At 45.9% G+C, this 27036-nt stretch overlaps 1 protein-coding gene and 1 long non-coding RNA gene across 5 annotated transcripts in view; both read left to right on the forward strand.

Moving 5' to 3' along the window:
• Positions 1 to 27036, forward strand: part of LOC116821902 (tumor necrosis factor receptor superfamily member 8) — a 75983-nt gene that overhangs the window by 8687 nt on the left and 40260 nt on the right. For all 4 annotated transcript variants that reach the window (XM_075060388.1, XM_075060391.1, XM_075060389.1 and 1 more), the window contains 4 exons: positions 900 to 964; positions 1391 to 1520; positions 1938 to 2034; positions 5383 to 5490. In XM_075060388.1, coding sequence (XP_074916489.1) covers positions 900 to 964; positions 1391 to 1520; positions 1938 to 2034; positions 5383 to 5490 — 400 coding nt within the window. The remainder of the gene's footprint in view (positions 1 to 899; positions 965 to 1390; positions 1521 to 1937; positions 2035 to 5382; positions 5491 to 27036) is intronic.
• LOC142045879 (uncharacterized) lies at positions 7374 to 10657 on the forward strand. Its single transcript, XR_012654790.1, has 2 exons — positions 7374 to 9088; positions 10063 to 10657. It is a non-coding gene; the product is annotated as an uncharacterized LOC142045879 (long non-coding RNA).

The raw sequence follows: 27036 nt of genomic DNA on the forward strand, positions 1-27036 counted from the left end.
AGTTTGGGTGTGGGAGGAGGCTCAGAGTTGGGGTATGGGAGGGGGTGTGGAGCGCAGGCTCTGGGAGGAGTTTGGGTGTGGTGGGGGCTCAGGGCTGGGGGTTGGGATGTAGGGCACTGGGAGGAGTTTGGGTGCAGGAGGTGGCCCAGGACTGGGGGTTGGGGTGCGGGGCTCTGGGAAGATTTGGGTGTGGAAGGGGGCTCAGGACTGGGGGTTGGGGCATGGGAGGGGGTGCAGGACGTGGGCTCTTGGAGGAGTTTGGGGGGGGCTTAGGGCTGGGGGTTGGGGTGCGGGAGGGAGTACTGGGTGCTTGATCTGGGCGGCACTCATCTTGGGTAGCTCCCAGCAAGCAGCGACTTGTCCCTGCTGTTATTAGGCGGAGGCGCAGCCAGGCGGATCTGCATGCTGCCTCTGCCCACAGGCACCACCCCTGCAGTTCCCATTGGCTGTGATTCCTGGCCAATGGGTGCTCTGGAGCCAGCGCACAGGGCGGGGGCAGCGCACGGAGCCCCTATGAACTGCCTAAGAGCAGCAGGGACATGTCACCACTTCTGGGGAGCCACACAGAGCCAGGTAGGGAGCCTGCTGGCTCCTCATCAACCGGACTTTTAATGGAGCTCAGAAATGCCAGTTTGTAGAGATTTCCACTTGATAAAGTGCCGGATAGCAGAGCTTTTACTATATATTCAGCCCATCTGTCCTCTGCCCAGAGATGGGCATTTTGCTCTGTGAATAGCCCTTTGGTTTTTTGGTGCAAGAGTAAAGTGAGACGAGTGCTTTCCCCACCACGCCAGTCTAAAGGGAGGTCTGGACAGCAAGAGACCCCCTCAGGGGGATATTGATTGTCCCCATCACTGGCTCCAGAGTGCACAGCTGTGACTGAATCTTTGTTTCCTTAGGCCAGAGGCAGTGGATTTCTTGGCTCCTGAGCAAGAAGCAGACTTGGATTCCAGTTCCCATCAGTGTAAGATGAGATGTCTTCCAGATCTAGTTTCTAGGCACGGGCAGCTGTGCTCTGTGGCTTTCTTTTTGGAAAACCCCGGCCTTAAGCCTCTTAGAAGGGATGCAAGAAGAATTCACAGTTCAGTCCCTCTCCAGCCCCCACTTCCCACTCCAAAGAGACAGGAGTCCCTGGGTTGATGACACGAAACAGAATTTCTGTTTCTCTAGGTTTCTCTGTAATTAGCCTGACTGACCGTGCTTTAAGTTGAGGAAGTTCAGCTAAATCTGCATCTGTTTTCAGGAAACAGTTGAATGGGAGGGAAATAACCGTGTAAAAAGTACTTCGGGAGAACAGCGGGATTTGGTTCTGTGTGGTGTGCACAGTGCATCGCGGAAGAAGAGTGCTACAGGCTATGAATGAAGTAACGATCTCTCCTCTGCACGGCAGGTATTTATTGCTATCGATTAAACAGGCGCCTGTTTACCATCCCTGTGGATTCCCAGTCTGCCTGTCCCGTGTGTAAGACCCCGAGAGCCCGACGCCCTCTGGAGACGCTGGAGGAACCAGCCTACATCAGGTCTGTACAGTGCTAGTAGCCCGAGTGTCGCAGGAAGCCATCAGGGTAGACAGAGAGCAAGCTAAGCATGGGGGGAGGAGGTCTCTTTAAGATGCCTCCTTATGAAGTTGCTGTCTTAGGGGAGAGGGAGCTCTGGGCTTTGAAATGCAAAAGGGCCAAATTCAGCTATGATGTAAGCAGGAGCAGCTCCCATATGAAGTCAATGGGAGATGTACCCTCTTACCTCGGGGCTGAGTTTAGTCCAGAGTCTAGTTGTACACACAAGTCCCTCAGGACCTTATCCAGAGCCCATTGACTTCAGCAGGCATTGGATGAGGCCCTAAGACTCCAGGTGTGGCAGGAGGAGTGCAGATGTCTTCTGCACTGCGATGTCTCTTCTGGAGGACCTGCGCAGTTACTCCCTCTGTTCGATTGCAGGGTCAGCATTCCCAGGTCCACCCTCCTGCCTGCCTATAAGTACAAAATCCATCGCCGGAAGAGCTTTGAACCAGCAGACGATCTGGCTTTACCCTCGGTAAGTTTCCACCTTCCCATTTGACTGTTATGCAGGTGGCTGCATCATCACCAGGTGAATGGTAATAGCAGCATGTTAGGAAAACAAGAAAACCAAGAACCTTGATGTGTTAATGCCAGAGCTGAACACCCCCAAACTGGGGGGAAGTTCAGAGCGAGGCTTTGAGACTGGTCTGATCATTGTGACAGCCAGGAAGAGCCAAGCTTAGGCGCAAACTCTACGGCTCATGCCCGTCTGTAACACAATATAATTTATATAAGCCTCTGCATACACGGTGTGTGTCCAAATGCTTTACACTGAGAGCAGATGCCTGCAGAGTTGGGTACAGTGGCTCTCCCACAGACAGACAGGGCAAAAAAATGCAGCAAAGAGAGAAAAATAGGCTGTTGTCTTTACTGCTCGCAACTGCAAATAAACAGTTTTGCTGGTAAAATGCTGTGAACCGCAGCATGTGGTAAAAGGAGACAAGCAGGATGAATGGATAGTGTGGGCCAAAGCAAAGAAGGCAGTTATTTATATAGACAAGGTGTACGTCTACATAGCAAAGGAAAAACCCGCAGCTGGCCCGTGCCAGCTGACTCAGGCTCCCGTGTCTTGGGCTGTGGGGTTGTTTCACAGCTGTGTAGACTTCGGGGCTCAGGCTGGAGCCCAAACTCTGGGACCCTCCCACCCTGCAAGACTCTAGAGCCTGGGCCCAAGCCCCGAAGTCGACACAGCAGTGAAACAGCCCTGCAAGCACAAGCCCCACAAGCTCAAGTTGGCTGGCACAGGCCAGCCACGAGTGTCTAGTTGCTATGTAGACGTACCCTGAGTGGCTCGGAGAACAAAGGGCTCCAGAGAGACAGATCTGACCTTGAAACTTTTGTCACTGAAAACTGCAGATTTAAGTTGACTGAAACATTTTATGAATTCGTGTCAATTTCGCCAAATTGTTTAGCTCAAAAAAACCCAACAACCTATAAAATATTGTTTTGGTGAAAAATAGAAATATTTAGATTTGACAATTTCCAAAGGAAACATTTTGATTTTTTTCACTTCAAAACAACTTTTTATTTGAAATTTCCTTCATAGATTTAAGGTCAGAAGGGACCATTATGATCATCTAGACTGATCTCCTGCACAACGCAGGCCACAGAATCTCACCCACCCACTCCTGTAACAAACCCCTAACCTATATCTGAGTTATTGAAGTCCTCAAATCATGGTTTGAAGACCTCAAGGTGCAGAGAATCCTCCAGCAAGTGACCCGTGCCCCATGCTGCAGAGAATGGCAGAGGCCCTGGAGGTTTTTTTGTCTATCTGCCCTGCAGGAAAATTCTTCCCAACCCAAATATGGCATCAGTTAAACCCTGAGCGTGTGGGCAAGACTCACCAGCCAGAACCCAGGAAAGAATTCTCTGTAGTAACTCAGATCCCATCCGATCCAAGACCACTGGGCATACTTACCCTGCTAATAATCAAAGATCAATTAATTGTCAAATTAGGCATACCCATCATACCATCCCCTCCATAACTTATCAAGTTAGTCTTGAAGCCAGATATGTTCTTTTGCTCCCACTACTCCCTTGGAAGGCTGTTCCACGAACTTCACTCCTCTGATGGTTAGAAACCTTTGTCTAATTTCAAGTCTAAACTTCCTAGTGTCCAGTTTATATCCAGTTGTTCTTGTGTCCTTCCATTTGATTTAAAAAAACAAAACAGAAACCCCTTTGAAACTGGCACAAAACATGTTTTGGGTCAAGCAAAATATTTACTTCGACCTGAAACAATATTTTTTTGACTGTTGATTCACTGAAAAACTAAAAGTAGTTCTTGGAGGGCACCAATTATTTGCACAGCTCCAGCCAAAATTCTGTCTGGAGGAGCTGAGTGAGTAAATGGAAGACCCAGTGCACTGAGTTCAGAATGCTCAGGAAGCTGATGTGACAAATCTTGCAACTATGTGGTGCTCTGTGTTATGTAGTGTAGCTATAGCTGTGAGAGTCCCAGATTAGTAGAGAGATAAGGTGGGTGAGGTGCTATCTCACCCACCTGTCTGTCATCGCAACCATGTGATTTGACAATCTTGGTTTAAGTTTGATTTCAAACAGCAAATAAAAAACCTTGATTTTAAATAATCAATTTTTATCTTTTGATTGTACTTTTTTTTTTTTTTGGTACAGAAAGCTTGGCTGTGATTGCTTGGTACTTCTTTTTGCTAACCAGTAGGATACACATATTTATATGCATTTATTTAAGAAATTCTATAGCTTAACATTCATTTATTCAGATTCTTAACTTTTACAACTGTTTTATTGTTAGAAAATGATGTGTTTTATTATGTTAGAGAATGATGCATTTTTTCTTTAGTAGATGATTCATTTTTTAATTGTGTTTTGTGTCACAAGCTGTATTTGGGTGGAAATTGAAATACAGCTAAAAATGCCCCAAACCAGCATTTTAAAGGGGTGGGGGTTTTTGTTTTTTTTTTAAATTAGTTAAATAAAACTGCTGTAGGTGTGCTGGATACACAAGAAAACACAAAGTGAGGTCATCAAAATGTTTTGTGTTTTAAAACTAACTGGTTTATTAAACAAAGGAAGCACTATCTGTACTAATGAATTCAACAGATTGTTTCTGGTCACCATATCCTTCAAGATTTTAGAACTAGTAGATTTCATCCTCTCACACCTAATTTTTATCCACAGATTGGAAAAGAGGGTGGGAGAAAACTTGCCTGCTTTTCCAGCTCCTAGTGAGTTTTTCAACTTTGAACTGAACTAATTGAATAAACTGATCCAAAGAAAATTCTCTCTCCACCTGCAGAATAGGCTACTGCAGTTAAAAGCTACTTTACCATTTCAACAAATTCTGGCTCCAAGCGCTTAACTAGAAACTTTCACCAGTTCAGGGCTTTGACTTTCTTTAAAATTTCTGTAGCCAACATGTACTGCTTGAATTGTATTACTTGTGTTTAATGTAAAAGATTTTAATAGTGTATAGTAAGGTTAGGCCTTAATATAAATTTGTCATAATTCCAAATTTAATTTTAATTAGCTTTAATTTTCGAAAAGAAAACATGTGTTTAGTTAAAATTTTAAAAAGTCTAATTGTTCCATTTTTTTTTAAAAACTGCTTTTGGAAATGGCTGGAAGCCAGCGAAAGGGACACATGGGGGAAGTGAGGTAGCTTTGCACCTTAGAGCCTCTGTGAAGTTCTCATTGGTCCCCCTTTGTGACCATATAAAGCTCTTCAAGAAATGAACTCAACAGTCTCTCAGAGCCCCCTTTTGGAGAGACTGGGCTGTTGCTTTTCTGGGGGCATGTACACTACCAGAGAAGGCATTCACAGGCAGACCTCTCCCCGCAGCACTGCCTGGCCAGTTGGGAGAACGTCGTCCACTCCAGCAGCCCCACGCTTAGCAGTTTGGATCTGCGAACTTCACTGCAACAAAAACCCACTGACCGTTCTCACCTGGTAAGGACAGGCTATTCTGAGTTGCACTTGCCCTGTTTTCAGGGGCCCAGGATGGTAATTCACTGACAGTTGAACAAGAAAGCTAGAGTGATCGGGCTCAGTTTCCCCACTTGCCCTATATACTGGGTATGAAGCAGGGAAGCATGTGCCTTCCAACGGGATGTCTGTCCTTCCAGGGAACGATGCTGCCACTGTGCTGCAGTGAAAGGGTTAATGGAGCTGGGAGACAAGGCCCTGAGCCAACAGTGTGTCGTAAGGCGCTCTGCACTGTGATGAGATGGGGGCGTGGGATTTTTGGTTTTGTAGGTTGATCGAGTCTTTGTTTGGGTTCTAGACCTTGGCATCCCGAACGTCCGGAGGAACCAGAACTGACCAGCTCCTAACCCTGTCCCGCTTAGCTCAGTTCAGACTTAGCATTGCTTCTCAGCAGAGAGCTCCAGACAAGCCACTACGCTACAGAGCAGCTCCTAATTAAAGTCCTACTGTCTCAACTATATCAGCTGCTAACCTGATTACCCAGGGGCCGTGGGGGATACTGGGAGTAAGTAAAAATGATGGGATTTGCCTAAAAATTAACCTTTAGAGGAGGGATTTTTCCGAGTCCTGCAAGTGCAAACACCCTTGCAAAAATCCACGTGCATGTGCGTATTGGAATTGCACAAGTTGCGATTAGACAATAGCTGAAATTGCTTGCAGTTGACCAGTTTTGGCCTCTAACTGGCCCATTGTACATACAGTCACCACAGTTGTGTGCATGCTTTGTACTTTCCCACCCAGGGGTGTAAACTGAGTGTACGTGGTAAGTTGCTGTAAGACATATCTGGTAGGTTTAAGAAAACAGAATGACTAGTCCTGCTCCTTGTAATAGAACAGTCATCGGGTATATTGCAATAGACACATACAGAGCGTTCATCCACCCAGCTCGTAAAAACGATACAATTGACTCATCAAACCAAGAATTCTGACTCTCTGGACAAGGAGTTGAGACTGTAAGCTGCATGGCACAGCATGAGGTGTGCAAAGATGCTCAGTTTCATGCTTCCAGGAGGTTTGGGACATGATTAATTCTTACATTAAAGAATGACGACACTGACTTAGTTCTAATAAGAAAAACGTTCGTTTTTGTGCATTATCTTTGGACAGAGGATTTGGTGGGTCATGTTCAGCATAGATCTGTTGGGGGGGAAAGAAACCATTGTCAAAGAAAGAGGAGTTTTATGAATCACAAAGCCACAAAATGCCTTAGAACATGGTGACATCATGTTTACCTCTGATTGTAAAAGGCTGCTGGAAAGGCATTTTGAAGACATGCTCATGGAGGTTTTTGACTGCAATGAAGTAATGTGTGAGAGTTTGTTCTGAGGTGTGTAATGTGGTGTGGTTTTATTTTCTCTTTAGGAAATAAATAAGAGTTTTATATCTTCTAATATAACACCTGGAATGTAGAGTTCTATCATAGGACTTCTATGGATTGTAGTCAAGCCTTCATAACTCATAAGTAAGGCTACGATTTACTTACAAGTATTTTTGGTATAGTCAGTGTAGTATATACCAGGGGTTCCCAATGTGGTGTCCGTGGGCACCATGGCATCTAAGTACACCTGCATACCAGCCGGAAGACGAACATTCGCCAAAATCCCGCCGAAATTGGGCGGCATTTCGGCAGTGATGCCTCTGGATGACGCCGCTTGCCACTGACAAACAGCATCATTCAGAGGCGTCACCGCCGAATTTCGGCAGCGACACCTCTGGATGATGCTGCTTGTCAGAGACATTTTGACGGATGCTTGTCCAGCACCACGGTCCTCCGGGGCTTGTTGTCTGGCACCTCCCAGACAAAAAGGGTTGGGGACCACTGGTATATGCTATAATATAGTATATATTTATAGCAGACAGGTCATGGCAATAAACAAAAAAATTCATGCCTGTGACCTAGCTATGACTTATACAATAAATACTCTTGGCTAAATCTTAGGGGCTGTTACTGCAGAGGGCACCCTGGGGGGCTGCTGCTGCAGGGGGGCCTCCAGAGCAGCTGCTGCTCCAGCCAACCCACGGACTGCTGCTTGGGTGGTCACCAGGGCCAGGAGCAACAGCCAGTACGACAGGCCCTGGGACTGCTCCAGCCACAGCAGCTGCAGGACTACTCAAGCAGCTGGTCCCGGAGCCAGCTGCTTAGGCAGCCTTGGGGTCAGCCACACTGGCCACTGCAGAAGTCATGGAGGTCACGGAATCCGTGACCTCCATGACCAACAAAGAGCCCTACTCATGAGAGTCTTTAGAAACCTTGGTCCAAACCTGTCCCTAGAGTGTAACACCATTGACTTCTGTGGGCTCACCCCAGGGATGAGTTTGGCTCCTTGTGTGTTAGTGTTACAGAGCTTACTACAGGCACTAAATGTAGGTTATGAATTTTTTTTAAACGGGAATTAATTTTACAAGACTATGAATGGAATAATTTTAATATTTAATTGAAAGCAGTTTCGTTTTAAATTAAGTTCTCCTCTTTAGTGTTGGAAGTTTAGATGTGGTTGCATTGGGTGACAGGATGAGAAATAGAAAATGAAACTGACTATAAATGGAAAGCGCAACTGATCACTTTCTTTTCTTTGCCTTAATCTGAATGCAGTGTGAAAAAGGTACAACAAACAGTATATCAAATATGATGCAAAGTACGTGGAATTTGTAAAGTTCTTTCCATTTGGGGGGCACAGAAACTACACATACCCCTCAAGATACAGCAGTAAAACTTCATTGTGCAAACATGTATCTTAAGGCAGGACTCCTTAAAACCTCTTCACCACTAAGCCTTCAAATCATAAAGCCTTTCCCAGTTCCTCCCTGGAATAAGGCACAGCATTTATATAGAGTGTTATAGCTCCATTCTACACACTACCGGGGCTGCACCAGAGCCATGTGAACCTGCTTCTGTTACACCCCCATCCACATAGGTTATCCCCATATTACTAACGGGGAAAGTTGAAACCCAGGCAGGTTAAGTAACTTGGTCAAGGCCACACAGCATATCAGTGGCAGAACCAAGATTACAACTCAGGTCTCCTGGCTCCCGGACTGTGCTCATTCCTACAGACCATACTGCCTTTCTAAAAAGGTGGGCTGTGAACCCTTGGGCTCCATACGGGAACCAGTAATGCCTGGGAGAACAGGTGATTTTTATAGTGCCGTGCTACATGTCAGCCAGAAAATGAGTAGCCTCCTGTACTGGAAGCCAGGAAAGGGAAACCAGTTTTTCAGTCTACACTTGACCATCTTTCCGGGTACGTAAAGAGCCAGGCTCTGCTGAATTGAAATGAAGCCAAGCCCAGGAAGTTCCAAAGATTTTGACTGGTGCACATGTTCTATGGAATGGCTGCTATTTGATGGCCTTTTGTGATGTTGCTATGGGAGCAAGTAAATATCCCCTGCTAGGTTCCAACAATTCCAGGTGGACTCTGTGCATCGTGGATTTTGTGATCCCTCCAGAGTACTTGTCCTACCCTAACCTACATGGAAGAAGGACTACGTATGTTGCTGTTCCTGAGCTCTGAGCTGTGGTTGCTGGGGTGCGTTTGTGGTGCCAGTATACAGCAGATTGTAGGTAATTGTTACTATTATTATTTGAACGGTAGTGGTACCTACAAACCATGGTCATGGACCAGAACCTCACTGGGCTAAGCCCTGTACAAAAACAGAACATTCCCTGTCTCAAATCGCTTACAACCTCTAGCAAAGTCAGGCAGAAGCTGATTTTGTTTGACCTTTTGTGTCCAACTGATGCTCTAGTCATGGCCTGTATGGCAGTGGGGGTTAGTAACTGGCTACAAAGTCTCTGATAGCTAGATCGCTAACTGGAATATAGCCCAGGTTGGTCGTGGTGAAAGGTGTTCTCTCATGGCTCTTTGATGACTTCATGAAACAAGTTGGTGGGCCTCAGACCAGTTCCTGAAGGAGGTGTGACGACCTCACCAAGATGACCATCCAGTTAAACTCTTTGCTGGTAGTCTCAGCAGAGAGGCCAAGGGCCATCTCCCGCCTCAAGATGTTGACTCCACATCAGAGGGGAGGCACAGCGGCATGGAGGAGTGGGCGAATGTTTTATTGCCCAATCTGTGGATGGACGTTTTCCATCTACAGGGCTTTTACCTTTTACCATTTTTGCCATTGCAAAGTTTGCTGGCCTTTTTAATACAACCCCGTTCAATCCTGTTTCAGTTTTAGTGATCAACATGCCAGAACCAATCCATTAGCTGCCTGAGTGTCTCACAATGTGGGTGTATTTGCAGCATTAAGACATTCTCTCGGTTACATGTTTCAAAATGCTCTTGTCTTTCTTCCCCTACCCTGCTCTAAGTTCTCAGGGATCTCTACTTCCCTTCTGAGCCCAGTGCATGGTCCTGCCCCGCTGTCATCAATGGGAGCTTTGCCACTGATCCCAAGAAGTGTAGGATCATACCCTGCTGCTGCTCTCCCAGTAATGTCTGCCATTTAGAGCTCTCCCCCGTCCATTTCCTATTATCACTCCTGTCTATCCCCCACCCTTCCTGCCCATGTATCTGATTTGACTCTCCACAGGGGATCAGCTTTTCCACTGGAACAACTGGCAGCCCTGGGTCTGCATGTGCGAGTTACACAAACAGGCGCGAATCCGGCACTTTGTGGTTTCAGCTGAAAACATCACCGTGAACCTCAAGACGGGTGAATTCTGGGAGGAGAAGGCCTGCTCCTTGCTGGATTGCATCATGTGTAAGCCAGAGGAGTGTCCAGGCAGTCCTAGGCTATCTGGCTTCTTGCCTCAATTTGAACGTCTCTCCGTTTCAAAGTCCAGCAACGCTAACCCACCTCCCATGAGCATCACTGACTTCGAATCTTATGAGAGTCTCCCGGTGGTGGATGACACAGGTGAGAAGTAATGGCCTAGAGGGGAGTGAGGTGTAACTTTCTGCTGATTGTGCTCTACTCTGCTGTGACAGAAAGGACAGGACTGAGGACAAGGCTTGCAGAGCGCATGGCAAGATGGAGCAGAAGAAATACACTCTGCTGGAGCAACTGCTTGAACTGGACTAGAGAATCTGGGCTGGATGACTAAAGGCTGCATTGTTGGGTCAGCTGTCATGGAGTTCTGAGTCATACATCAGCTGAGTTTGAATAAAGTTAAATGGAAATGTAATCATCTTTGGAAAGTTAACTTTTCCTTTCCTCATCTCATGCGGCTCCCATATACGAAAGAAACCACTGGGCCAAAGGCAGAGCTGGCATAAACCAGTCGAGATGCACCCCCTTACAGCCGATCTGAATTTGGCCCTGCATTTGGTTTCTGTTTGTCCTGCCCTTGCCTCCGAACTGCAGCAGTCTGGAAACGCTGCCCACTCATGGAACTTTTTACCCTTGGTATCGTGGTAACAAGTCCAATGATACTGTGTTGGCCCAGCTGGACATTAGAACCGTCTCTGATTGAGAGCCTTGAGAGCCAAGTAAGCCTTAGAACCCCTTCCTCCACTGACTGGGCCAGGCCCCAATATGCTCTTCATTTCTTGAGCAGCAGAAGGGCCGTATTTCCTCGGATGAGGCTCCAGAGCCAGATCAGACCCTAGGACCATTTTCTCTCCTTACTTAGCTGAACTGGGCCCCAGATCCCACTCTGTTCCTTCTTTTGCTAGGTGGTCATGAAACTTTTTCCTCTCTCAGTAACTGCACTAGACTCTGGACTACTCCTCTTGCCCAGTCAGCGTGCGCAAGGAGAGAGGCTGGGAACCCTCTGCTGAATGGGCTGGACGCGGATTTCTCTCATGCCTCTCTGACTGCGTCCTGGGATCTCCTTCCCAAGTACAAGTCGTGATTAGATGTTCAGGAGCCGGGCTCTGATCCCATTTTCAAGAGGTAAAACTGGAGTAACTCCACTGATACTGATGCAGTGACTCTGGATCTATGTTGGCGTGATTGCAATCACAATTCTGTTAATCAGAATGGAATTAACTAGTTCTGGGTAAGAACAAGACTCCTTTAGCCCTTTGGTAACTGACTAATTGCAGTTAGTTGGCCAAATCCTCCACTAGTGTAAATGGGCATAACTCCACTGATGTCAACAGAGTTACGCTAATTGACACCAGCTAAGGATATGACCCATTGTTGTACGTTGAGTAGCTTTCAAAATGTCTGCCAAGCCCTTTTGACTGTTTGAACCACCTTCTGATCACCAAAAATCTTGTCCTTCCCTTCCTCCCTCCTCTCCCCCCACCCCCCATACTTCATTATGCAGAACACTGTCATGCGGACCTGCTGGATCAGAGCCTCTGGGACTATATTCTGGTGTTTGCCCTCAGCAGCAGGGGTCTATCTTTGTAGGAGACTTAATTCCCCCCCCCGCCCCTTGTTAGTCACCAGAACCCTCCAGTCCTGCCCCCGTGCTACCCTGGCCTTAAGTTATCCCCATTCTTGTGCTCTCAGGGCCTGTGTGTGTGTTTGGGAACTAAGCTTGCCACAGAGGGCACCATCTCAAATGGAGTCGTCATCTTTCTTTTGAGCCTAGTTCATCCCAATGCTCCTGAGCTGCCAGCGCCATTCCCTTTGCAGTCCGCTCTGGCACACTTGACCTTTGAACGTAGGTGCCGACTTTTTTTTATTTTTCCCCTGAGGTGCTCCAGCCCTTCTCCTTCCCAAAGCCCCAGCCCCTACTTTGCCCCTACCCCCAACGCCCCACCCTTCCTCCACCTCTTCCCACCCCCACTTGCCAAGGCCCCTGCCTGTCCACTGCTGGCTGCTCTCCGCCTTCCCTCAAGCCTTTCCTCGAGGCACCAAACAGCTGTGGTCGGTGGATGCTGAGCACCCACTATTTTTTCCCTATGAGTGCTTCAGCTCTGGAGCACACACAGTCGGTGCCTCAGCCTTTGTAGTGGGAGGAGATTCTTACTAACATTAATTTTCATGTTAACCCCCTTTGGTTTGCTTTCTCTCTGAATTGGTTTAGGGAGCAATCTGAGGTTTCTACTTTAAGTATGTGTGGGCTATTTTTCTGAAGCAAGTGACAGCTGGGTTGTGTATTAACGCTGTGCATGATCGGATGACTTTTTTTGTGTTACTTGTATAGCAACGGCACGCATTGTAATAAACGTATGTCATTTGTTTTTCCAACATGAGCCTAACTGATGCCTAGATTAGAATGTGGTTCTACTCAGAGAAGTGAGTCCGTGAGAATGACTTTGTCTCTTGGTGTTGCTGGATCAAATGTGTTCAGTTTACATGTATTTGCAGGGAGGTCCCTAATGGCCCCCTCTGCAAATTCAGCCTGGTCTTTCTGTCCCATCACTGTTTGCAAAGACTCTGCTGTTGGAACTGAATTGATGTCGATACGTGAGCCAGCAGAGTCCAGTCAGCTTTCCAGGGTCAAGAGGGCTAAAAAAAAAAAAAAAGATTGAAACCTTAAATTTTTGTAAGAAGATCTGGCGCTGAACTTGCACAGAGGGAGACTGATCTTCTGGTAAGAAGCTTTTGTTTTTACTTTTCTGACCACGACCACACTCCAGTGTTTGATCACCAGTGCATAGCTCAGGCCATCTTCTCTTGTGGCTTGTAACTAATGGAAATGAGTGTCCCCTTCTTATGTGGTATCCCACAATGACTCCACTGAGGTCACAAAGGGTGAGAGTGGAGAGGCCTGGATGCTGATCACATGTGAGATTCCAGTGCTTACACAAATCCCGGTTGTCTTTAGTCAAACATCAGTGACATGCATGGTAAGGGAGAGATGATTACTAACATGTCTGGTCATGCTTGCTGAGAACTAGGGTTTGAAAGGTTACAATAGTTTTTTCTTAATTGGTGTAACAACTTGGCTAAGCAAACATGTGACACAGGCAACGTTAAGCTGATCCATAGTTTGAGGAACTCTTGGTTCTTTTAAGCCAGAACATTCTTTGCTATAAGCAGGCTTTGAAGGATGAATATTGTCCAGTGATAGCTACAGTTGATGCCGATTTTAGACTCCTGTGCGGAGAGGTAAGTTTCAAAGAGCAGAGATATCTAGGCATTCTTCCTCAAACCCCATCCCACCCCACCCCACCCCACAACAGAAGAAGGTGAGGTTTCAGCCCATGTAAGATCTGCAAGTGGACATGCTGCCCATTGAGAAGCCCTGTGCTTCCACTTAGATTTTGGCTCTCATGCTTTTTGTCTTTCCGAGGCAGAAACATGCTGCCAAGGAGATCCCTGCCCACGACTACTGGAACCAAATGTAAAGGCTGCTGGGATCTACACAGCATGGTGGAGCAAAGCCGTGGAAGTCAATACAGCCGCAAGCTGAGGAACACATGGGGCACAGAGTAGGTTTCAGGATTTTGCCCACTGTGAACTAGAAGAATATGGCATGTATTTTGGGGAATTGGAAGATGTTACTACAGCCACTCATCTGTTCCATCACTTGCCTGAGTGGCCAGGGCGAAATCCAGCATGGGCTTCCTCTGCATTTAGCTTCCCTTTTATATGCGTGGGATACATTGGCTTAGTGTATGAGGGTATGGCTACTGTGCTGGTGGCTGGCCCAGAAAATGCAATAACCAGCTAAGAGAGTTCTCCTTTAGTACACATGGTAGGACTCCTTTAGGCCTGTCCCTTTGGTGATGGAAGTCTAGGGTACCACCCTGAGTTGTCTGTATGTATGCGCCATAGTTTATTGCCCATAGCATGGGAAACTCAGATATGCTTAAATGGGTGAGCAGGATGTGGCAAATGCTTTTATCATTGGAGTCAGTGCAGAGCAGATGTTCAGCAGTTTAAGGGCTAAACTCCATCCTGTTCCTCCAGAGGTGGCGGTAGACGCTGCCAGCGGGTTTACTCTGCTTTTACCTGCTGTCTGCCTCCGGGATTATTGTAAGATATTTTGAGAGTTGTTTATCATTAAGCTTTCCCGTTAGCAAGACGTTCCTCGTAGTAGCACCAAGAATGAGTGTGCAGCACTGGGCTACTTATGTTATGTAGTAATCAGCTTATCGGGAAATGACTGGCTCAACCACACAGAGCCCCTTTGATATATTTCACCCAGCCTCACAAACCTCCATCTCCAGCCAGGGCTTTCTTTTGGAATGATTTACCAACTTTGATTTGGGGGGCAGCTTTCATCTCTTGAGACGCTGCTGCAATCTCGGGGCCAGAATGTCAATCTTCGCTTTTGAATTGCGCAGCACCTGAAAGTGTGGGAGAAACCCATCACTGAAACCCTTTGTTCAACTCATTTCCTGGCTAATGGTGGATGCTGCTTTACTTCATCAGAAGACTTAGGAGCCTGATTCGCCACTCATCCTGGCGTAATCAATTGATTTCAGTGGCTACTCCTGATTTACTCTGGTGCGAGGGAGGAGAATCAGCTCCTAGAGTTTTCTGTGTCCAGATTCTCAGCAGACCCCCCGTCTAACAAAAGGTAACTTTCTCAAAGACCTGATTGGATCAGCCATAGAAACAGAAGAACCATACAACCATGAAATGCAATCTCATTTATCTATTTCGTATAACAATTCTTTGCATGTCTATATCTCCTTCCATCTGAGGAGCTGAAAGTGTCATCACATCCCTATCAGAATTACTAGCCTGAGTTTCTAGAGAGGGATTTATAGGCTCTGTTCCTCTATATTTCCCCATGATGTCTCCATGATCTTGATCGGCTTCATTTTCCCTCTCTGAAGTGCATGAACCCACACTACCTCTAGCCTTCCACCAAGTGAGCGTACTAGATCTCATTTCCCCTCTGAATTGGTAAGCCAGAAGGCTTACATCTTTGTGTGGAGTTCTGGAAGAGGGTATGTTTAAGCTACTGTGTGGGAGGGGAGTTCACACTGGGTCCAGGGACTGGGCTTTGTAATCTAAGCTCTGAGGAGGAGGGAGCAAATAGATCTGCATTCCAACAGCATGTCTAGAGGCCCTGAGACAGTGGCAGTGTGTGGACTCCATTTAGACTCTGGGTGGGCTTAAGGGTTGGATCCCCTCACAGCGGTCTGATGAAACAGACCGATGCGATGGCAACATATGGGATCAGCTTTGTTGCATGCAAAGCTTTTTTAAAAGGCTTTGCCAAGGACCTGGTGCTGCTGTTCTTAAGCTGAGAGCCAAGAACACAGCAGCTGGCTGGTTTCAGGTAAAGTAGATAACAATCATGAATTAGGAAGCATTCAGGAAAGAGCAGCTGTTAAGATCACAGTGAGGGCTGCCTGCTGCTGAGGAACTCCTGGTCAGAGGGGAGAAGTGACTTGCCCCAGGTTACACAGCAAGTGTGTGTAAGAGTTAGGAAGAGACCTCAGAACTCTTGACGCCAAGTCCTGTGCTTTAGCCACAAGACGGTCCTTCCCCAAACTCGAGCTGTATTTTCGATTCTGAATGGAAACAGAATTGGAACTCTTGGTGCTTTCTCAGTTTCCCTGTTTTACTTCCCAGCCCTGTATGCAGCTGTAGCCTGCTTCATCTCTAACAACTAACACTTGGTTAGCACTTCTTGTAGTCAAGGTGCTGCCCGAACAATAGCTAATTGATATTGCCAGGGTAATTCTGTGCCTGTGCACGGGGTGTTTCATCCTGAAACCCCAGCTAGGTATAGTCTGAAACCGCCTGTTAATTAGGGTGACCAGATAGCAACGGTGAAAAAACAGGACAGGGAGTGGAGGGCAATAGGTGCCTGTATAAGATAAAGTCCCCAAAAATGGGACTGTCCCTTTAAAAATGGGACATCTGGTCACCCTACTTTTAATTGACAGGTGAGTTTTAGCAGTTAAATATTTGCTGGTGTCAATTAGGATGGCCCCCACTGATTTCAGTGAAGCTGTATGAATTTACTCCAGTAGATTATCTGGCCCTAGATCTTTGTTAAATTACATGGATAATAAACAGCAGGCTCTGCAGCAGACCTATTCACCTCTCAGCCTAGCCCTGGGAAGAATCTCTCATGCTGTCAGCTTTCCCAGAACTTGTTTACACAGATTACTTAACATCTCCTGTGCAATGTCTTTGAGGTCCTGCTTGTTTGCCTTCCAGCTTGATTCTGGTTCCTGTTGAAAGAATAGCCTCCTCCAAAGATTGTGAGTCAAAACTCGAGCAGACATGGTGGGTTTATATTAAACCAGCTGGAGATGGATTTCAGTTTTGTTTAACAAGCTCGAGCTATACACATATTGCATGCAAAAAAACGTGAAAAGAACGTCATTGAAGTTGCAAAGTCAAGTACTCAAAAGTTAGGAGATGGTGTAGGGATAGCACAGGGGTGCAGTGCAATCACACACTTGAGCGGCAAGGGGTTGGAGCATGCTCCGTGGAGATGGAATCTTTAGCAATTTCTCTACTGAGCACGTGCAGTCTGCAATTTTTTTTAAGGTTTGTAACTTGGCCAGATTTGGACAGATTTTCACAGGGACTGTAAAAGGCATGTTGCTGACACAAGGACCAACCTGCTGTCAAATTCCAAGGCCTTGCTTCAACGCATGTGGGCGCTGGAGCTGTTCAAAAATTGAACACCGGCCAGTGTATTGTTTATCTTATCGCCATTCTCAGAAAGAGCTGAACTGTTTGGGGTGAAATTTCCCAGAAAAAAATCACTCTAAGGCAGACAGCATAGAAAATTTCAGCCCAAACAGTTAGTTTGCCATGGTTATAAGCAGCTGAAAACAAGATTGGGGAAGCATTGGGAAGCCTTAATAATACTAACTCTGTGTATGATAACTATATAGGGACTGAAATCAGGTCCTGTGAACTAAAGCACCTTTGATGGACCATATTAGTTCTAAACTGGTCTGCATGAATCAGCAGTAGAATTTCTCTGACTCAGAGATGCAAACCAGATTTAATTCCTGTACTGGGCATATACCTAGAAGAGGATTTTGCTTTCCCTAATTGGCAGAGACCTGCTGATCTGTTATACCAAGAATATCTATCTAGGTACTTACATGGTGCCCGTTAACATTGTATCTGAGCACCTTAGAGTCGCTGATGTATTTGTCTTCATAACAGCCCTGTGGGACTGGGAAGTATTATCCCTGTTTTTATAGATGGGGGAACCAATTCAGCTTACATGATTTGCTCCAGGTCACCCAGGAAGATTGCTGAGGCAGGGACCTGAACCTGCGTACCCCCAAGTTCTAGGCTAGATCCAGAGTCAGATTATTCCGTGAGCAGGATAGACCCTAGGAGTAGGTTCTCTCTGACTTAACTGAAAGAGATTGAACAGGCTCTGAATGGATGGCCCTGACTCTAGCTCCAGATGGATCCAGGCACAGGCACCATGCGGGGCTGGAGCATCCATGGAAAAAAATAGTGGGTGCTCAGCACCCACCCATCAACTGTTTGGCAGTGGGCGGGAAGCATTCAGGGGAGCGAGTGGAGCAGGGGTGGGAAGAGGTGGGGTCAGGGCAGAGTCTCTGGGGAGAGGGTAAAGTAGGGGCAAGAAGAGGTGGAATGAGGGTGCGGCCTTGGGGGAAGGGGTGGAGTGGGGGTGGAGCACCCACCCAGAAAAATGAAAATCAGCACCAGTGGCTCCAGAAGTAGCTTCCTGGAAATGGATACCACGGTCTCCTCAAATGCTAGTAAACCTCCTAGGCCACCTCATATTAAAACATTGTACACTTAGAAATTTGCCAGCCAAAGAGACGTGTATCCTTTACTTCCTGCTTTACAAGGCCTTTCTTGTCATCAGTGGCTTTCCAGTGGTCTCCCTGTGCTTTGTGGTCAGGACAGCATCGCAGCCTCACTGATACAGGTGTGTGCTGTAGGACTTCAGAGCAGCGTGAGATTGAGGAGGACCTAAATCAGCCCTGGAGTGGTAGAGCTCATTTCCACTGACATCATAAAAATAAAAGAATGGTTTCACTTTTAAATAAGATGGAAACAGGTGGAGGGTTGTACCAGAAATAAGGAGCTGCCGAGGAGAAGGCTCCTGTACAGGCAGGAGATTGCGTGTGGGGTTGTAGGGGAGACCAGTGCTGGAGGAGTGTCAAGGGAAGCTACAACTGCAGTGTAGGCTGAAGTCTTCATGTGATAGCTTCACACTCCCCCCGCCCTCCCAAACACACACACAGTCAACATTCTTCCCAACTGTTTGATTATCATGGTTGATTGGCTCACAGCATTGACTGTGATGCTGACTCATCCTTTCCTCTCTGAACTCTGCCAGTTGCAGCAAGGGTATAAATCAGAAGGGATGGCACGGTAGGATTATAGCATGCAAAGAATAAAGCGGCATCAGAAATGGTCCTAGTAGAGAACACACAATGTAAATCGATTGCTCTTTTCCAGAGGCTCTGTCTGGTCAGGAGGAGCATGAGGGTTACCGAAAGCATCAGATAGGTGACCTCAGAAGAAAGATCATAGCCTATCACTCAGTCAACTTCTCAGGATAGTAATTCTGCAACATGATGGTGGTGTCTTTCATGGAAGGCCCAACAGCTTCTTTCCTGACAGCACCCTGAGTTCTGTCAGCATTCTTATTTTTCAGTTTGACTCAGGAAGTGTTTTTGGTTTTGATGTTACTGTGCTCAGAACAAAAAAAACTATCACATAGCTTCTCCTTTTTTAATATTAGGGTAATTTCATCTCTACATATAAGCTAAGATTATTAGTTGATAGGCAAAAATAGGATCAGAGGATTTCCCTTAAGTCACCTCTATGTAAATGACAACATTTAGTAACAGCCGTTTATTTTTAAATTAGACCCCAGCTATTGTGATTCAGATGGAACAGTCTGACATTTTTTACGCCAGCTTTTACTTTCATTGAAATCAAAATAATGAATGAATCAATACAATAAAAGGCAAATAAAATATACATAGCGTCCTGCTTAATATCAGCCCCTAAAACAATGGGCCAAAATTTCTGCTGATGTCGGTGGACTTACATTGCAGAAATGTTGGCCCTCTAATGATATCAACCATTCATACATGCAAAGCAACCTTGCTGCTTTCCGATGGCCAAATAGCAACGGTCTCATTGAGGGTCAGCCTTTGAGGTCAGTAGCAAGATTGGGAGGAAAAGACTTGGATTACAATTTGGTTACACTCGATGGGTCTGTGTGCTAAATCAAAGGGTGTATGGGCTAAATCAAGCCCCCTTTTTACATTAAAGTTAAAACCAAGCATGAAGATTCCTTTTCCTTGGTGTTAACTAGGTTCTCCACTGACCATCTCCATTCCAAAAAATATTCCTAGGACTAAATTAAGCTGGGATGTCATAACTCTCATTGAATGTGTGCCATAATTTTGTGTAACCTGTGACTGCAGCCAGGCCTCTCCGGTCAGTGCTGGCTCTGTAACCATCCCGCCAGATCTGTATATTTTTGCAGACTAGTTATAGAACCTGATGCCAGCCCACTGAAGTCAATGGGAGACTTTCCATTGACTTGAATGAGCCTTGGATCAGATCTATAGTGAGTGGAGAACAGAAGGATGGGGGTCATCAGAAGAAGGAAAGGTGAGTTGGGGAATTTATGTGGTGGCAGAAGGAAAAATTCAGTTCTTTCATAAAGAAAACGTCATACTGAAGAAAATCTCTACAAACAAAATGGAAATACGCTCTTTTAAATTACATTCTAGCTAAACGCTCACTTGCATAAAACTGTTTTATGCCTGATGCAGCCATCCTCACTTTATAGCTGAGGCTAAACCAAAACCACTGGATCAGGATTCAAATCAATGTTGCTAAATCTTTCCCCATAATGGACCAAATCTGAACTGCTTTGGAAAGTTTGGATGTTAAGTCAGAGGCAGTGCCTCCTCGTAGGTGGAGTTCAAATGCAAGTTTTTCATTTGAATCCATGTCTATCTTGTTCAATATTGTCAGCTCAGTATTTTATCACAATATTTGGTGTTTTTCTTAAAGTCCCGGTTCCTGGAGTCATATGATGATGTGAGAGACTCAGTTTTCATTTAGGAGAAAAGTTTGTGACTGCAGAGGAAAGGTTGAAAATGTGCACCCTGAAGGCTCAGAAACCAGAAAGCAAATAATATTTTAAAATCCCATGATCTTAAAGATTTTCTAGGGCCTGAATTATGGGTTTGGGGCACCTGAATATGGCTTGCTTGTAACTTGCAGGAGAACTTAGTAGCAGATGAAATGGAATCTTGGAGAAAAAAGTAGCCTTATGATAGGAGTGACCAACAGGTAAATCCTGCAAAGGACCAAATTCTTCCCTAATTAACACCAATGTGCATGTGGAGTAACTCCACTGACTTCACAGGAATTAAACGAGGGTGGCTAAGAGTAGAATTTGGTCCAATATGGGGAGAAAACAAATGGAGAAATGCCCAAAAGGTTATTTTCAAAATGATACTTTGTAATAGTAATGATGATCTTGGTATTGCGTGGGATAAATGACCAGTTGGAGTAAATGGCCCAAGATGAATCAGCTTCCTATAGCTGGCCACTAATTCCCCAAAAAACACTACACTTAAATTATTACTTTTCCATAGCACAGCTGATTGAGACAAAAGTCCCTTCCCCACTCAAATCAGAAAATCTGGTCTGTTTTTCTACATTCTTTTTCTTTAGATTGCAGCTATTGAGTGTGGAACTTTATACTATTAGAGATGTTAATATTTCCCCCCTCCCTGGTGTTTATTATAGAACAACTCCTCGGTATGAGGATGTCTGCTATAGTGGAACTGTAAGTGTTGAAATAATTTGGGACTTTTCCCCTGTTCAAGGACTTGTTGTATCCAAGTCCACAACAAGAAATTATTAGTATTCTCTTAGGACTTCCTGTTTTAATTCTTAGTGGTTACACGTATGGGAGAGAAACAAATGGGAACGTTTATTACATAAGAAAGGCCATACTGGGTCAGAGCAATGGTTCATCTGGCCCAGTATTCTGTTTCCAACAGGGGCTAGTACCAATGCTTCAGGGGGAGTGTACAAAACAGGACAATTGGGGGGAGATACATCTGTGTGTTCCCCTCCTGCCTTCTGGCAGTCAGAGGTTTGGGTCACCCCAAGCATGAGGTTACATCCCTGACAATCTTGGTTAATAGCCATTGATGGGCCTATCTTCCATAAACTTACCTAGTTTTTTTTTAAAAAAAACCCATTTGTACTTTTAGGCATCACAACATTCCATGGCAGTGAGTTTCATGACTTAATTGTGCATTTTGTGACAAAGTATTTCCTCTTGTTTGTATTAAACTTTGCTGCTGATTAATTTTATGGGGTGATGACCCCTGATTTTTGTGTTGTGCAAATTAATTCTCAAGAACATTGCTACATCTGCAAGACTGCAGCATTCAACTTTCTTTTCATGTCCATAAAGATCCAACCCAGCACTCCTTGCACAACCCAAACTCTTACCTTTCTGTGACTAAAGTCAGAGTTCTGGATGTGAAAGGAAATGATGTATCAAGTCTTAAAAGTTCAGTGAAAAATTGCATCAGTTGTGTGCTACAGACCTAAGCTAAGCAATTTATAATCAAAATACGTAGAAATAGCAAAGTGTCCATGTAGCCACTATGCAATCCAGTTCAAGAGGAGGTTACTTTTTATGAGACATTGGACAACAGCTAACATAACATAGTAAGAATAGACAAATGTTGGAACTGTGGTGAAAAAAAAGAAGAGAAATAAACACATCTGCTATGGTGAAGTCTGAACATAGTGGACACCCATTCTGGGGTGAAACTAGAGAATTAACAGCACTCTACAGATCATGTTATCAAAGTTGCCCTGAAAATATTTAACATACAGCAGGTGATTTGAACAACTGGCTGATTTCAAACAAACTGCAGAAAGTTTAAAATTAAGAATTAATGCTACATCTCCATGCACATCCACCACAGTAAATACTGGAGAATGATGTTCCTGGAATGATTGGCCTGCAAACTGACCTAGCCCAATTGATGTAAATGAGACTATTCTACAGCGAGTGGCAATTTCAAATTGTTTGGAAACTGCAGTTAGTATAAAATGCAGCCACTTGGGGGTCAGATTTTTGAAGGTTTCTAGGTGCCTAAAGAAGCAGCTAAGCACACTTGCTTTTGAAAATCACACTATGTGCCTCTCTACATCATTAGACACCTAAACACCTTAAAAAAATCTGGCCTTTGCTTGCTAAGGGCTTGTCTACACTTGAAATGCTTCAGCTTAGATACTACCTACATCACCTGGCCAGGTTCTCCTAGGGCTATAATTATCCCACCTCCCTGAGAGGCAGTAGCTAGGTTGACAGAAGAACTTTTTAAAGTCTCTAAACTCTAGGCCAGTTTAACTGTGCTGCTCAGAGGTGTGGATTTTTCACACCTGTGAGTGATGTAGTTAAACTGACTATTTTCTAGTGTAGACCAGGCCTAAGTGGTGATTCCTGATACAATCAAAAAACACCACTGCCCCCGATCTGTCCTGGCAGCCAACTGATTTCCAGGAGAGGCTAAAGATGCTGCGTTTCACCTGTAAGGCATTAAATGGTTTGGATACTGACTATACAAGCTGCCACTTCTCTCCCTGTGTGATACTACAGCAGGTGTGATCCTCCAAGGGCCTCAGGTTGGAAGCTCTCCCTTGGTAAAACTGGGAAGGGGGATGGCAACAGAGAAATTTGAATGATCTTCAGCTGCAAATACCTTCCTTGAGTATCACTGTAGCCATGAGAGTCCTTGACCTACAAATGTAATAAAGCTGTGTTCACTGAATATTGTGTTAGGATCTGATTCCGCAGCCTGCACCTAGCGTAACCGTTACCTCCAGCAAGAGGCTCCTTTCAAGCCATTGAGAATAAGTGAGTAAGATAGTACAGGATCAGACCCAAAGGACATACAAACAGAAGGCATTGGCAACACTCCCACTGCCATAAACAGGTGCACAACTGATGCCTTAGATAGCAACTGTGAGAGACACTGAAACCCAGTTTTCAAAAGATGTAATTTTAAACTGGCTCGTTTGATAGAATGATCCCTTGTTTCCATTCAACAGTGTTTAAGAATGATACCTCTTTTCTCAGCTATTTTCTCTCTCTCATACTGCAGCCAAAATATTTACCCTAGCACTGTGCTAATAGCATTGGTAATTAACAAAGCTGCCCACCTTAAAATCCTTACACATTTAAGTAACTTTGCACTTGCGTGTAGTACCACTGAGTTCAAAGGACTATTTATAGGCAAATACACATGTTAATAAGTGTGTAAATAGACATATACAATTAGATATGGTATTATAAACAATAATGAATTGTGCTACCAAGGATTTTCTCTTTCTGCCTGTTAAATTAAAAGTCCTGATGGAGAACTGTGACTTGGAGAAATAATTTGTCCTTAACATCTGCTTTTGTCTTCAGTGCAGGGGATTATTTTCTAGGAAATGAATGGAACATTTTGAGAAAAATAATTTTATTTTGCTGAAACAGAGGTGGGTGTTGTAGTTCCTGGTATGGCTCCTTTCAGAAAGTCCCTGGTAATTCACTCGAATATAATCAAAACACAGTCTGAATAGAATGTGTTTATTTCAAATGCCTGAGGACTAGAATGCCCACTCTGAGAATGGTATTATTTAATGCAGAGCCTACCTTACCTAATAGAGAATAACAGTGTTGGGTGACCATTTCAGGGTTTTTTTTCAAACTGACATAGCACACTGAATGAAGATTTGATTTGATTTGATTTAAACCCACATCTCTGATTTTGGAAAGACTTAAGCACTTGCCTGTTTTATGAGCATTGTGGTCTTGGGGGCCTTTCAGTCACCTATCTGCACTTACTTCAGTAAGACCACTCATGGAAGTCAAGTTAAGCAGGGGCAGTCCCATGTTGGTGCCTGTCCTAATAAAACACATATCCTATCCCCAGATTTAGCTGTTGTATTTATGTTGATTAAAGTTCAAAACAAAACCAAAAATAACCCAATCCAGGAACCTTGATTCTAAGGGCTGTTATTTAACATAATCTATGAACCAAGCAAACCATGCAATCTACCATAAAGTTTAAATAAATTTTCCAGCCAGTAATTTTAACAACCCAATACACATACACACTATCCCACTCTACTGTCCCCAAATCTCGAACACCTGCTACCCACAGCTACACACAGTTTGTGTTCTGTAAGTTCATAATTGAGACATATTCATCTCCTGAAAATGTAGGGTCTTATGTTTATTTTAGGTTTCATTCGTGTGTGATAGCTGGGAATAAATTGGTGTTCTAATGAAGGCATTGGACTGCATTTTTAAATGTAAAATTTGCTTTTAAAAATAGCAGACGACTAATTTTACAAGTAAGGCCCCAATCCTGCAAACACACCTGAGTTCACTAGTCCAAGGGCATGACTCAGGTGTGTAAAGTTCAGTAGGTGCGTATGTGATTGTGGAAGGGGGGGCTCTAGAGAAGACGTCAATGACTCTTGGATAAAACTCCTGGGAGTGAGTTAAATAAGGAATTCAAAAGCCATTTCAGTGAGAGTGCTTCCATTCTGCATAATGAACTTTGCTGCAGGAAAGTGAAATGCTGGGTAATTACAGGGGTTGTTTCAGTGGGGCTGTAGCACACCGATGATAAATCAACGAATTACCCTGCACTCATTCTGTGCTGACCTTTTGCTTAGCAGAATTTACACATACAAAAAAGCATCGTCATGAAAATGTAGCTTCTCAGGACTTTACTGCCTGGCTAAGGGTTTTTTGTTTTTTAAGTCTGGTCTGTCCTTTTTCAAGTGGTTATTGTTACAAAACTTGTTTTTGCTGGGGGGCTGCAGAAGAGGTTTCATGCAGAGTCTCACAGCGAGGGGACTGGCTGAAATGCTCTTTGGGGTAAAGCTAATCCCGCGGTGCTTCGGCCCGCTGAAGTCCAGAGGACCACCCGTGTTCAAACAGGTCCCTCCCAAGTTCAGCCTTAAAGCACCCAGGCTCTCCTGGGGAAGGCGAGTTCGCGCTTCTTCCAGCAGAGGAAAATTAGCGTTGTCTCCTACAGGAGCCTCTCTCCAGGCTGGCAGACGGCGAGGGGTGGCTGGAGCAGGAGTGTGCCCAGCCTGGGGCAGAGAGGAAGGGCGGCGGGGGCGGGGGCTCCGAGGTTCTTTGTTCCTGCAGCCAAGGAGAGATACTGACCCCTCGGCGCCAGTTGGTTTTCGGGCAAAGGCGTGAAAACCCGCAAGCCGCTGCAGTTTGCGGGGGAGGCCGGGGGACGGGGCTGGGCTAGTGACACGCTCTGTCAAACCCCTTTGCTCGGTGTGATTTCGGGGTTTCGGATTTGCCGCCCCCGCTGCTCGCGCTAGAAAGTCTCGGCGGGAGCCGCCGGCGCGCACGGGGCTCGCTCCAGGGGAGAGGAGCTCGGAGCGGTGCAGGCGAGCTGGGATGCGGGAGTCCTGGGGGCTGATGCGCTAGGGGCCGATGGCTGCCCGGGGGCGGCGGCGGCTGCTCCTGCTGCTCCTGCTTCTCCAGGGGACCCAGGCGGCGCCCCCGCAGGTAAGGCAGCTGCCCGGGGCTCGCCGTGCCAGGCGGGCGCACGTGGCTCCGCAGCTGGGGCTGGCAGGTGTGTGGGGGCGCTGGGGGATTCCGTTCTCCCCCGCAGCCATTGCGTGGGGCCGGGGGGCTCGGCTTCCCCAGCGCGGCTATTGGCTTAGAGAGGCGGTGCCCTGCCCTGCCCGGGGTTGGTGGCAGAGGGGGCAAATCCCTGGGTTGGGATCTCCGCGGGGGAGAGGAAGGGGGGGCTCGCCCTAGAGCCGCCCGCTGCCTGCCCCGGAGAACCGGCAAAGGATCCGGATTCTCCCATCGCTAACACGACTGTCGCCCCTGGCTCATCAGCTGGGACGCAGAGCGAGCAGAGCCTGTCCCGGGGGAAGCGGGCTCGCCCCGGGTCCTCGTTAAGCCTTGGAAGCGCCCCGGAGATTTCGGGAAATCTGCCTGGCCCAGGCTCAGTTACAAGCGGAGAAACTCGGGCTTGACTCCAATGTCCCCAAAGTGTAGGAAGAAAACTGCTCCTTCTTTGGACCACCCACAACCCCTTTCTGTAGTGATTTCTGAATGGGAAGCGGCTTCTGCATTTAATTTCATTCAGGGAGAGATCATCATGATCTCTGCCTCTTCCCCCAACTGATCACTGGGTTAAGACTGAGCTGTTAATGCTCTTGATTCCAACCCAGGAGATTTCAGCTCTGGGCTCAGTTAATATTGGTTCTCGGTAGGTGTTAGAATGGGAGAACAGGTCATCTAGTAATCTGGGTATCTTGGTACAGGGGTTGCTTGGTGCAATTCCCAATAACTGCCCTCATCCTGTGCAGCTCATACATGTGTATAATGCCTGGGAGTAAGATCGTGGAGGCCATGCAGGGCCTTGCCTGAGTGAAGTCAAGCCTGTGGGTGAGTGCATGCTGGAATCAGGGCCCCAAGCTGACCTCTTAATGATTTTCCCCTGTCAATGGAAATTTTAGCAAAACCCAAACAGTCCCATGTGAACGAGTCATTTGTAGGTATGCTGTGCCTATCATGGAGAAATATTTCAGCAGAACTTTGTGTGCTTGGAGATTATTAAATCGAGATCAAAGCCAGATTTAAAGCTTGAGGGTGTTTTGGAGCAGACCTTTGAGAACACTTAGTCCTGCTTATTCTGCGCTGATGTTAGC

Source organism: Chelonoidis abingdonii, chromosome 23, assembly GCF_003597395.2.
Source record: "Chelonoidis abingdonii isolate Lonesome George chromosome 23, CheloAbing_2.0, whole genome shotgun sequence".
NCBI lineage: Eukaryota > Metazoa > Chordata > Testudines > Testudinidae > Chelonoidis > Chelonoidis abingdonii.